The sequence below is a fragment of the Dromiciops gliroides genome, chromosome 3 (genome assembly GCF_019393635.1).
Source record: "Dromiciops gliroides isolate mDroGli1 chromosome 3, mDroGli1.pri, whole genome shotgun sequence".
Taxonomy (NCBI): domain Eukaryota; kingdom Metazoa; phylum Chordata; class Mammalia; order Microbiotheria; family Microbiotheriidae; genus Dromiciops; species Dromiciops gliroides.
Window position 1 is genome coordinate 481,243,740 of NC_057863.1, and position 13,720 is coordinate 481,257,459.

At 42.5% G+C, this 13,720-nt stretch overlaps 2 protein-coding genes across 3 annotated transcripts in view; one reads left to right on the forward strand and one right to left on the reverse strand.

Moving 5' to 3' along the window:
* The window catches only part of POLR1D (RNA polymerase I and III subunit D), a 54,598-nt gene extending 52,533 nt beyond the window's left edge, over positions 1–2,065 (reverse strand). Inside the window, exon 1 of the mRNA XM_043998271.1 lies at positions 1,763–2,065. Within this exon, the coding sequence (XP_043854206.1) occupies positions 1,763–1,788 (26 nt within the window). The 5' untranslated portion in view covers positions 1,789–2,065. The remainder of the gene's footprint in view (positions 1–1,762) is intronic.
* Positions 2,066–3,251: 1,186 nt separating this feature from the next.
* The window catches only part of LNX2 (ligand of numb-protein X 2), a 100,484-nt gene continuing 90,015 nt past the window's right edge, over positions 3,252–13,720 (forward strand). For both annotated transcript variants that reach the window (XM_043998350.1, XM_043998349.1), the window contains exon 1: positions 3,252–3,548. The gene's annotated coding sequence lies outside the window, so the exon portion shown is untranslated. The remainder of the gene's footprint in view (positions 3,549–13,720) is intronic.

Below are 13,720 nucleotides of genomic sequence, written 5' to 3' on the forward strand. Positions count from 1 at the left end.
AATTTCTATCATCAGATCTATTTATGATCAATGAGATATCTATGAGATTAAATTATGAGATTTAATACATGAGAGTTATGTGAGATTTAAAAGATAATATGTGTAAAAAACACTTAGTACAGTGCCTGACACAGAGTAGGTGCTAGATACTTATTCCCTCCCCCTTTTATTTGTCCAGCCCAAGTCTCTCTCATCTATTTAACTCTCTATTAGACATCCCAAACTGGATGTTCTGTAAACAATCTAAGCTAAACATGTCCAAAACTGAAATCATTATCTTTCCCCCAATCCCTCCCCTCTTCTAAACTTCCCTATTACCATTCAGGGAAGCTTCAATCATCCAGGCTCACAATCTTGACTCCTTAGTCATATCTAATCAGTTGTCAAGTTCTGTCATTTATACCTTTGTAATATTTCTTGCATAAGCCTTCTTCTCTCCTCTGACACTGCCACCACCCAAGGTAGGCCTCGATCACCTCACCCCCAGATGACTGCAATAGCCTGCTGGTTGGTCTTCCTGACAAGTCTCTGCCCACTTCATTCCATCCTCCACTCAACCAGGCATTTTCATTGACTGCCCTCCATGGCAGGATCTCTATCTCCATTCCTTCAAGTCTCACCTTTTGCAAGAAGCCTTTCCCTGCCCCTTCTATGATTATCCCCAATTTATTCTGTATATATCTAATTTGTGTATAGTTGCTTGCATTTTATTTACCCCATTAAACCATGTGCATCTTGAGAACAAGAACTCTCTTTAGCCTTTCTTTGTATCCCCAGTGCTTAGCCCATAGTAAGCAAAATAAATGCTTATGGACGTGAATGCAGTTAAAAAATGAGAGTGAGGAACTGGTCTGAAACTTCTACCGTCACTATCTCCATCCAAAGGGCCACAGTCTTAGTTAGTTCCTGCCTCCACAATCCTTTATCAACACTATTATAGTAACCAAATTCAACTACCTTTTTTATCACGAATCCCCTTTGGCAGAGCTCTCCTCATAATGTTTTTGAATGCTTAAAATAATGTACACAGGATTACAAAGGAAATATAGTTACCAAAAAGTGAACCAAAAAAGCCACACACACGAGTTCTCACAGAGTGCCAAATCAAGAATCCCTTCACCCACCCCCACCCCCGTCCACCATTCATCCTTCTCGAAGCTGTCAAAATTATTTTCCTATGGTATGACAAAACTTCAGAAGCCGTTTTCCGTAATATAAAAAACTCAGCCTGGTAGGGACCATACTTTCAACATATTTCTATCCCTGGAAATAGATATAGCACAATGCAGGAATTTAGCTGAAAACTCAACTGATAATGCAATAAATACAAACCAGGGTCTATGAGTCTCTTCTGCTGTTTTTTCAACATTCATTCTTGACTATGTAATCTCAGAGACTGTCCATGTTTCTTAATAATAATGACGGAAGAGTGAGCCCCACCACTTTTCCCATCTCCCCTCTCCGCCTCCGCTCCGCACTGTTTGCCATCTCTTCCCCCCCCCCCCGAGGGGGGGGGTGTCACGGATTCTCACTTCCTCTCTCCCCGCCCCCCGCCCCAGCCCAGGTTGTCTGCCCCCTCCTCCCCTCTCCCTTTCTCCCCCTCCCCAGCTCAGGTAGCTCAGTCCCTCCCCAGTCCCCAGCCCAGGGGCCTGGCGCCCTCCCGCCGCCGGCCCGGCCCGACACAGGCGGACGCCGGGGCCACAGGCCCCTGGGCGCCCTCTCTCTGTCCCGACTCGGGCCCCGCCGCCACCCGGACCGTTACCTCTCCAGTTCCTCGTCCTCTTCCATGGCGCGGCCGAGGGCAGCTTCCGGGTTCCTCAGGTGGCGGGGGCGGCCCCGGGGATCTGCCCCATATCTCGGTCCCCGCGGGCTGAGCAGGAAGGAGGGCGGAGCCGGGGGAGGAGCCGCGGCGGCGCGGCGAGGCGAGGACCCGGCCGAGAGGCGGTTCCTCCACCGCTGCCCCCTGTTCCGGCGAACGGCCGCCCCTCTCCGGGCGGGATCTTCCTCCCCCCTCACCTGGAGTGTTCTTCTCTTCACCTGGCTGGCCCTTCCCCTCTCTCCCCTGACAGGCCCTCCCCTCTCTCCGGGCGGTGACTCCGCCTTTTACTTGGAGTGGTCCAGTCCCCTCACCTGGCGGGGCCTTTCCCCTACTTGGAATGGTCTTCTCCCCTCACCTGGTGGGATCGTTCTCCCTCCACAAATGGTCAGGGTTCGTTACCACCCCACCCCCAGCTGGCGGGACCTTCTCAGCCGGGCACTTTAGGGGTTACTCTCAGCCCCGGCTCCAGGTGACCCCGCCTCCCCACAAAGCACCTTTCCAGGAATAGACAAGGGCCCCCCTCCCCCAGCCCGACCCCAACAGACGCTGCGCTCCCGGGACCATGGGCCTGCCTTGCCCTCGCCCGCAGCCCTCCTCGTGCGAAGCCCGGTCGAGGCTCTCTCCGAAAGCCACGCGGGCATGCGGGGGTGGGAATCCCCAGCACGCTTTATCAATTGCATGAAGGAGCTCCCCTCCTTGGGGGAATCCAGTCTCTGTCTCGGGGCTCAGAGTGGGCAAAAGGACGTTTCTGATTTAAACTTGGGAGAAGACTTAAGCTCTGGTCCTTTCTCCTCGGGCCCTTTCCTGTTCCTAAACCCCTCGTCTCTCCCTCAGCTGCCGGCTCCTATCTTTGATCCATGTCCATTTCCTTTTCCTCTTCTGTCTTCTTTTATTGGGAATTCTTTCTTTTCCGGATCCCAGGAGTCCCACACCCCCTTGTCTCTCCTTCCCTTTCCCGCACTGTTTCCTTTTCTTTGGCCAAGCTTCCACCATCCCCTTTCTCTCCCTCAGGTGTTCTTTCCCACGTGCTTCCCTTTCTCCCATTCCTTCGTTTTCACCTCCACCCTCTTTGCTCCTTTCGCTGCTCCAGCTGTCTTCTCCCACCATTTCCACATTTCCCCATGCCTTTTCCCACTTGTCCTCCTCCCCCTCACACATGTGACGCTTCCTCTCCCCCAGCTGTTCCATTCCCCTGCGGGGTGAGAGCCTTGGGGAACCCGCCTATCCTTAGTCTTCGGCAAGGAAATCAGGCAAGTGACGGAGACAGCCCGGGCCAAGGAGCCGGAGGGTGGGGAGGGAGGGGTGAGGGTAGGGGCGAATTGAGGGAGCTACGGGGTGGGGCTGACTCACTCTAACCCGGGAGGCTCTGCTGGGTTCTCGCCCCGCCCCCTTAGCTCTTCGATAGGGCGAGCCTCTCTCCGCTCCGCCCCCTCCCCGACCTGGGCTGCGTCGGATTGGCTAGAACGTGTGTCGGGTTGGGCGGTTCGGTAGCGGGCGCTCGCCCCCAGGATGCGAGCAAGCAGGGGCGGTTGAGGCGTAAGTGAAGTCTTGGCCGGAGTTTGCCTCTTGCCAGGAATCCCGCGGTGGCGGCGACGGCGGCGGCGGCTGCGGCTCCTCTTGGCGAAGCGGGGCGGGATCACATCTTTTCCCCCCTCAACAGACAGGGGCAGGCGGGCAGACCGAGGCTCCCGGAGCCCCGTGCAGCGGTGGGGCAGCCCTAGATTCCCGGGTAAGTAACTTTGGGCTGCGCCTCACATTTCGCTCCCGCTCGCGTTCTCGTCGTCGCCTCGGCGGCGGCGGCGGCCGTCTGTCTGCCTGCGTGCGGGGCTCAGGTGCCAGCGCCCTGGGGGGTGGGGGAGGAGGAGCAGCCGCGCCGCCTCTACTGCGCCCCTCTCGCCGGGCACCGCGCCCTCGCCCTCCTACTCGGCGGCTCCCGGTCCGAGGGTTGAAGAGGTGGAAGATCTGGAGGACGATCTCTCGGTCTCCGAGCTCTTCTACGGACCAGGGCGCGGTGTGGGTGTGGGGCTGGCACATCTGGCCCCGGGAGGGACGCCTTCGCTGCCTGCAGTGCCCGGCGGGCGCTCCAGGAGAAGTCTTGGGGAGGAGCGACAGACCGACGGACCGACCGACCACTCGGTTTTTCGCCCCAGCTTGGGCCGGCACCGAGGACCGCGCTTTTGCCGTTGAACTCGGGGTGGCCCTCCATGTACTGGCCTGGGAAGGAGCCCTTGCTTTTCTTGGAGCTGTTGGAGGACCCTTGTTGATTTCACCCGGGATACTGTGAAGGGACATGGTCCCTCTCTTTTCCTCCCCCTGGCCCTCACCTGTTGCCTTTTCTCACCTCCCTCCTCGGCAGGCGGTGGAGGTGGAGGAGAGTGGCCCAAAGCCTTCCTGACCAGATCTTATCGACTCCGAAATCTCTCAGAATAGGGGTAAAGGTGCCCACAAAGCCTTCTTTTCAAGAAATAACACCTCTTTTCAAACCTTAAATGTCATAGGTAAAAGACTATACGGTTAACCTGTTTAGAGTGAAGATTGAAATGCAGCGAGCTGGTCGTGGGGACATATCTGAGTTCAAGCCCGACATCTAATGCATAATTGACGGCGTGGTCCTGGGCAAGTCACTTCACTTTTTTGTTCTAGGTAACGCATGACTAAGATGCAGAAAGGATTTTCAGGTTTTCATTGGTAGAAGTTCTTTCATCAGGACGTATTCTAAGAGGACAGATAACTGACTACAAATTGCAGAGGTGTTTGTTGAATCGAATTGAATTTTAGTACTCTAATTTATATACTGTTATGAATACAAGGTTCCTGTTCTTTCAGATGCTACTTTCCAGTATCTGTGCATTTAAAAAAGTACACCAAAGGCTATTTGAAGTGCATTTTTTAAAAATAGAAAACTCACAAGAGCCTGAAAAGGGAGTAGAGTGAAACAGTGCAAAATGAAGAAACTGTTGTGGTTTCTGTTGATGTTGGGGGTTAAAACTGAGTTTCATCCTCACTCTCCATAGGAGCAAAAGATTAAAGTTATGAGTTTCATCTTCCTAACTCTCTCCATAGGATCAAAGGATTATAGCTGAAAGGGGTTTAAGAAATAATGTAAATCAGCCCTTTCCTTTTACAGTTGAGGAAACTGAGACCCAAATAGATAAGAGGATCAATTCAATGTTATGCATGGCCTGGGTTTTGAACTTACTCCAAGTCTAGTACTTTTTCCCTAAACCATCTTTGTATACTCCTGGCCAAGGGGAGTGGTCAGAAAAGCCATTAGCTGTGGGAGAAAGGAAAGGAGATGATCAAACCTTATGCCTTCTGTAGTATGACCTTATTACTGTGAAATCAGTGCTTTTCTCTCTAGACACAACTCCCTCATATATTTTGTCTTCCCTCCCACACCCACCTCTTTTTTAAAGGACAGACTGAACTGTGACTATATTGTCATAGGTTAAATACAAAGCTGGATTTTACTAGTAGTATAATGAGTAGCAGGTGATGAGCATATGGAAAATGATAGAAAATATACTTTGGGAAGCATAATTTCTTCAGACACTTCAAAGTGTCTACTGTATGCTGGCCACTGCTAGTAGAGGAAGAAAGAGAGGTTCTGTTATTTTTTTTTTGTCTGTCAAAGACCAGATAGGTCTTGAATAACAAAGTTTTACCTATTTAGTTCACCTAAGATACAGTGTTTTGAGTGAAATGTAGGTCAAGACTGAAGCAATGTAAATTAATACCAGTTTCAGTCTAAATCCCTTAGAATAGAGTTTATAGACCCCATTTGATCCCTTTCTCCTTTAAGTGAATTTCTGGTCGAATGTTTGAGTTTTGAGTTTTTGTGTTTTTATGCTTATTCTGGAAAACTTTAATCTTATAGGCAACAAAGTGAAATAGATTAGAAGAGGGTTACTGTAAAATTCAGTTTATCTAGAGTAATTGGGAAGGGGGGGTGTTAGTGGAAAGAACACTTCCCTTCCTAGATGTATGACCAGAGTCAAGTTGATTAACCTCTCTAAATGTCAGTCTATTCATTTGTAAAATAGAAGGGTACCAATAGACTGGGTTTTTTTGTGAATAAATTATCTTTTAAATAAAATATTATATAAATACACATATTACAAGTGGGCACTTTCTCTGCAGCTTCTAGGCTTAAAGAGTTGCTAGAGCACTGAGGTTAACTCTCAGGTTGCGCACAAGCCATCATAGGTCAAAGGGGAGACTTGAACATAGGTCTTCTTGGATTCCTGGCCAGCTCTTTATCCATGCTGCCTCTACCAGTTTTCAAATAATTTTATAATGGAAATTTATAAGGCATTTACTTTACATGTTCTTCACATGACCTTAGTATTCTCTCATCTATGCCATGACTTTAGGACTGTCTCTGTTTTGCAGATAGGGACACTGAGGCTCCAAGAAATTAACTTGTTTATGGTAATGTAGCTAGTAGGTGTGAGAACTAGATTTAAGTCTCTCAACTCCTAGTCCTCATCTTTCCAAAATTTAAAATAGAATAAATTACAGTAATAAAACTAAGCTTTTGTTTAATGATTTAAAAAAAACATTTAATTTAAAATGCTTTTGACTCTATAAATATCCAGGACTTGGTGATATTTGTACTTTTCTCCTAATTAGTCTGTATTTTTAAATGAATCCCTGGTGTCAACTCTTCTTATCTGCCTCATTTTCTTATAAAAGTGCAGACTATTGGAAGAAAAAAATTTGTTTTCTGATGGTTTGAATTTTGAATAAGTGGGAGTGTTCTGAAGGAGCCTAGTGATATGGTCTTATATGGATTTTGTTTGTTTCCAGGATTCTCTTAATAGTAGTCTTTGAAGTCTTGATAAGAGTTGTTGAAAGAGGTATGGTGAGTGGTTAGGTACTGTCTGTTATCACTGGCAGGGTTTAATTAACTACAATTTACACATCTTTAATTGCTTTTGCTAAATTTCACAGAAACTGGACTTCTAGTCCTGATAACAAGTGTGGGAGAATTTTGTGGAAGAAAAAGAAAATCTTGTAGAAATATGTGAGGAGAAAATACTCAATTAAGTAGTGCTTATCATAGTATTTCAGCAGATCCATGGTCTCCTCTGTGGTAGTTACTGGTTCCAGTTGTGCATAAACCCACTCATTCATTCCACCCTCTCCACCCGTGCAACCCTTATCCATGTCCTGTCAATCCTTTGAATGTTATTCACCCAGTGTGCTTGGATGCTGGGACCTTTCTCCATTTCTCTTGCTAGTGCTTAGGTCTCAAAAGAGGCCTTCAAGCTTTCCAACAGTTAGTTATGTCTTACTTTGACCACATGACCAGAGCCACTTTCTTTACTGTTCATTCATTCTCTACTGGCTCTACTGCTTGCACAGTTCTTTGATTAAGGTGCAGTAGAAAGCTTTTGCTGGTCATGAATCTTCATTTCTGTTTAGGTAACCTGCATATTTATTTCTTTGGAGACTGATATTCTGTGACTTGTAGCCATAGTACATCACACCAGGATAACATTGATGTGAAAAAGAAGAGCCTTGTTTCAGAGAGAAACTTAGGGTCATTAAATATACTGCACAATTTTCCAAAGGCGATCTCACCAATTCCACTCTTCATGTTCATATCTGGGCCTGGCTCACGATCGACTTGCAGTGTTTGTTCCAAGAGATAGATGCTGATGGAGCACTTCGAGAGTTTGTTTCTCCACCTGCCTTTTATGGTCTGGACAGTAGGTATTCTTTATCCACTTGAGTTTTCCTTTGCATAGTCAGTGCTCACTAAATGCTTTTCATTTATTAATTCATTCCTTCACAAGGTTGGGAAGAGATAGAAGGTGTTTTGAAGAGGTCACAAAGACCAAAACTATCTTGGTCCTGATTGTTTTTAATGGTGGCAGTCAACCTGATGAGCACAATATTATCCTATCCTTGTACTGCTGTTATTGTTTTTCCTCTTTTCCCATTTTTGAAAAGGCTAGGTATCAATAGGTCCTAAGGTCTACATATCTGATGGAGAAGGATAAACTTAAACTCTCAACCCAACCATGTCCATATAATATTTCTGTAACCGATGTGGGCGTACACAGTGAAATTTAAGTTACTCCAGTAAGTGAAATACTAAGCTAGTAGAAATTAATTGCAAAGATATCTTTCAAAGCTATAAGTGGGCAGAAAAAGTGGCAAGTGATTAGACAGGTATAAGGTGAATGCACTTAAGGGAAAGGAAATTATACATAGAGTACCACAGTTTTAGCTGTCCGTTATGGCTGAGGAAAATGATCTGGGAACCATTCCAGACCATTCCTTGAAGACAGTGATCTAATATTCTGCTGTGAGGAAGCCCACCTAGATATTCTTTGTACATGTGGGAAAAAAAATAGGCAGGCAGGGACCCAGAAAATATCATCCTGCCTTTATATAAACCATGATTATTCTAGATATGGAATATAGATATGGGGATTCTCTGCTAATCCAGAAATTTTACAGTGATCTGTAGGAAATATAATGCAGAGACCTCACATAGTTCACACTCGATTGCTTGGCATTTTGCATTTATTTTACAATGACATTAGAAGGTGTTGACTTTCTTAAAAAATGTATACACAAATAAAAGGTTCCAAATACATCATAATTTTGATTTGGTGACATTGCTTCCTTGACAAATAAAAGTATCCACATACACCATAATTTTGATTTATTGACTGGTTCCTTGTAGCAGAATTACAGCTCACTAAATGCCATTTTAAATAGATTTTGGTGCAATTTTGCTAGTGGCTAGTGATTGACAGTAAAACTTTAGGAGGAAAAGACTACCAAATAAAATAAGTATTTAGGTTTATTCTGAATAAATATAAATTTATTGAACAATATTAATTTTAAAAATTAGACCTACCTTTTATTGTTTTAAAATGTAAATTAATTTTAAGTTATTTTTGAAATGTTTTGATATTGGCGTTCATTTGATATAGTTCGGTTGTTTTCCAGTCATGTCTCACTCTTCCTGACCGGATTTGGCAGAAATACTAGAGTGGTTTGCCATTTTCTTCTTTAGATTATTTTACAGAAGAGGAAACTGACACAAACAGGGTTAAAGTGATTTATTCAGGATCACACAGCTAGTAATTGTCTAAACCTGTATTTGAATTCAGGAAGATGACTCTTCTGACTCCAGGCCCTAGCATTCTGTCTACTTCACCACCTAGCTGACTGGTTATGATAAATAAAGTGTCATTATCCAGAACCACTCAATCATTATTACATTTTCTGGTACATTTTATTTTAGTTACGATGATCCTACTCTATTGCTCATAAAGAACATAATATGATTTAGAGTTCCTTTTCCCCCAGAATAGTATCTTTAAATACTATCAATAATTGCTAGCATTTACATGGTACTTTAATACATATATGTTATCTAATTTGGTCCTCCCAACAACCCTGGGAGGTAGGTGCTGTTATTTTACTGTGTGGAAACTGAGGCACAGAGAGTTTGACTTTGCAAGGACACAACTGCTGGTGGATCGTTTTGACTCCCAAATCTTGCTTTTACATTGCACCACCTAGCTGATGTTTTCAAAAACAAACCAAAAAATCCTTATGACATTCTGCTGGCATACTGTGACTTTTTATTTTACTGGAAGGTAGCAGTATCACATAAAATTATAATTTGAGAAATTGTGTTGGAATAATTTACTCTGATTTTTTTTTAAAGCACAAGTTATTTAAATTTTCACACCTGTTTAAAGATTCTTTCTAGGAACTTCACAAGCAAAGAAATGATAGTTTATGGGATGTTTGGAATAAGCCCTTAAATTTTTTTGAGGTCAGTGTATGGTAATTTGGGGGGGGGGAGGGGCAATGAGGGTTAAGTGACTTGCCCAGGGTCACACAGCTAGTACATGCCAAGTGTCTGAGGCCGGATTTGAACTTGGGTCCTCCTGAATCCAGGGCCGGTGCTTTATCCACTGTGTCACCTAGCTGCCCCAGGTCATTGTGTTTTAATGGAAGTAACTGGGGGATTTGGAATGAGGAGATTTTTGAGTTGGATCATGGGTGTACTAACTCAGTGAATAAACCTTGTTCAAAACTGAAGTATTATCACCCTTGTCACCTTTATAAACCTTAAAGAGCTATATGAATGAGTTGCTTTTATTGTGGTGATAATCCCTTTTGATAACAATGTGTGATGTAGAAATATTGTGCTAATTGGGATTTAATAGTTTTTTATTTTTGGTCATCTGATGAAGTGGTTTCACAGGGATGTTAGCGTTACACAGACCAGGTTTTAAGAATTACTAATTTTTGCTGATGAGATGATGCAGTTACCACTATTTTAACATTTGTTGAATTTATTTTAAAAATTAACTTCTGTATATTATTTGAGCAGCAGAAATACTAACATAGTTAAGATATTTTCATCATATCCTGGACAATATTCATCCTGATTTTTCTAGGTTGCTAGTATATTTTATTTGTTTCTATCCATCGAAGCTAAGCAGCATTGTTGTAACCAAAATAAAACATACCAGAAAATGCAATAAATTAGTCAAGGTAGCAGGAGTAATTTGATAAATAAGCTGAATTTTAATTTAGATTATACTGTTGGGTGGCAATGATTTGATTGGTATATATAAAAATGTGATAAAGGAGCACAGTCTCATGTGAATATACTTTATATGTCTTTGATTTCTCAGATTAGGAGGAATAGTAATAAAAACAAAGTAATTAAAATTTTGAGTTACTACTGCCATATGAAATTAAAAGTCAGGTTGACAGACCAGTTTTATGGCAGATATTACATGTTTGAGCTTGATTACTTTTGGGGGTGGGGGAGACAATGAGGGTTAAGTGCCTTGCCCAGGGTCACATAGCTATTGTCACGTGTCTGAGGTCGGATTTGAACTCAGGTCCTCCTGGATTCACAAGGGCTGGTGCTTTATCCACTGTGCCATCTAGCTGCCCCCTTCTCTGATTACTTTCTAAATGAAATGGATGCAGTGCACCCAGATTTTTGTGACACCTAGACCAAAATATTAAAGAATCTTAACTTCTACCATTTCCTATATTTCTCCTTTCCCTTCAATATCTGTCTTACTATATATCCATTAGCATTATGTATTGGATAGTTCTGGACTTAGGAAACAAATCCCTAACATTTAATAGATGTGTAGCCATAAGGAAGTCATTTAACCTTTCTGAGCCTCAGTTTGACTAGTAGAAAAATGCACATAACGGTAGTACCTGTTTCATAAGGCAATCAAATTAGCTGATTTGTGTAATGTGCTTTGTAAATCTGAAAGTACACTGTAGAAATGTCAGCTCTCATTTTTATGAGCAAATCATATGTAAAAGAAAAATTTGAAAAGCAATATTTGACTTCTTATAAAATTCTGATCTATTTGAAAACCTCAAAAATTGGGGAATTTTTGTTGAGTTATAGAAATTCATTAGAAAATAGAAATTGAAAAGTCTGAAACTGAACTGCCTTTTAGATCAGAGGGAGGAGCTTGTTTCATCGAGCAAACCATACGTGTTTTCCAAAGAATTGAAGGGGAGGGATGGAAAATAGATACTGAGAGCCACATATTCCCAGACCCAGACTTTTTGAATGCCCTCGTACCAGTTCATTCACCTCCCCTTTTGGGGGAGGAAGATTGAACGCTCCATGAGGGGAGGCAGAGGGACTTACAGAACACTAGTTCTCTCTCTGGTTTCTCCCCTTCTGGTGGTGGGAGCAATGGCAGACTTTCCAGGTGTTGGCGAGTTAATTACAGAAAACCCTAAATTCCTTTGAATTAACTTAATTGGAAATGATCTGGGGATTGTATAGGATAAGTTTAGAGTTAAGAGTATTTATCTGTATTTCTTTTTTCCTATTTCCTTATCTTTGATTTTATTAGTTTTACCTTTGTTGTTTAATTCCCAAGTAATAAAATCTGATCCTTCTGTGAATTAAAGCTGTAAGGCTCCTTTCTTATTGGCCTGGGAGAAATATCTAAAAAGGGCAGTTCAGAGGGGAGGGTGAACCTAAAAGGTCCCTCATATTTCCAGGACCCCAATATTTAGGCAAGTCACCCAATTAATGCTCCGTATATCAAATTTTGGCCCTCACAAGCTAAAGTGTTTTTCTCAGACTAGCAAGAGAAGTAATGAAAACAAGGTGCAAATAAATATCTGATGATGTTAAGGCATGTGAATTAACTGGGGTTTGAATCCAATTGGAATATCATTGGTAACTGAAACATTTCACTATGACTATGTAATATTATAGGATATACCTTAACTTGGATTTTAACTAGTTCAACTATAATATGTTAAAAAAAAACACCTCATAGTTTAATTTTCTGAATGTTAGAATCTTAGAAAAGATTTTTGAACTCTTGCCTATTCCTTTTCTCAGGCAAAAATCTGAGTTTTGTTCCCTATCCCTAGAATGCTCTCCATCACTATTTTCACCTGTTGAATTCTTCCTACACATTCTTTACAACCCAACTTAAAGGCCACCTGCAGAAAATCTTCCCTGATTTCAACCACTCCCTATCTGTGAATGACTCTCCCCCTGAGCCTCAGGTAGCCCTTTTATTGTAATGTTCCTATACATTTATCATGTTCTATTGTGAATTATAATATGAGTTCTGTATATTTCTCCCTGATGTTTGACAAGCTTCTTGAAGCCTTGGATGACTTAAATTTTGTATTTTCTCTAATATGTCACACAATGCTGTGTATGCAAAAGATGCTTAATATTTGTCATGTGGTTTTCCCACTTAAAACATGTGATGTGCTTAGATGAGGGGAAGAATGGAAAGAGAAACTATGTCACAGCAGAACAATATTGGATGCTATAGAAAGGATGAAAGCTTCGCCAGTGCAATCCTCCAGGTTTTCAGCATGTGCTGGTCCTAGGAAACATATCATCCATCACAGATTTAGAACTGGAATAGACTTCAGAGGTTATGTAGTTCAGGATCCTCTTTTTACAGATAAGGAAATAATTGCATAGAGGTTATATGACTTTGCAAAGTCACACAGGTAGTAAGTAGCAAAATGTAAGAATTGTACATGGTGGGGCAGCTAGGTGGCGCAATGGATAAAGCACTGGCCTTGGATTCAGGAGGACCTGAGTTCAATTCCAGCCTCAGACACTTGACACTTAACTAGCTGTGTGACCCTGGATAAGTCACTTAACCCTCATTGACCTACAAAAACAAAAACAACAAAAAAGAATTGTACATGGGTCTCATATTTCTTTTAAAATTACCTATTTTTAAAAAGATTAAAAATCTATTTTGTCTCTTACTTACCTACCTCCATAAACCCTATGTAGCAAATATGCATAGTCTAAACTAATTCCCACATTGATCCTGTCTAAAATATGGCTCAGTCTATACTCTTGAGTCACATTGCCTCTCAGATAGGAGGTGGGTAGCTTGTTACATCGTGGGTTCTATGGACTTGTGGTTGGTCATTGCAGTGATCAGAGCTTTTAAGGCTTTAACAGTTGTTTTTCCTCTTTCTTAATCTGATCTTTATTTTATAATATATTTTTCACAGTGTTGACTTTTCTGTGCTTTCACTGTCAATCCAGAAACTGATTAGCTAGGCAGAGAGAGTTCCATATGGTTTTTGGACACAGGAGCTTATATCATTTTATAGTCAGAATTAAAGGGTGCCTAGGTATTTTGTTTATAATTACACCAATCATAAACAAGCCATAGCCACATACATATTGGGGTTGATATTTAATTTAGTACCTTGTGGCTACAACTTAGGAATAGCTGAGGTGACAAGGGTTTTCCTATCTACATGTTCAGTCATTCAAACAATAAACATTTATTAAGCCCCTGCTATATGTCGGGCACTCTGCTAAGCACTGTTCCATTCTCTTTGTGGACAACCCTTACTAGGATCAGCCGT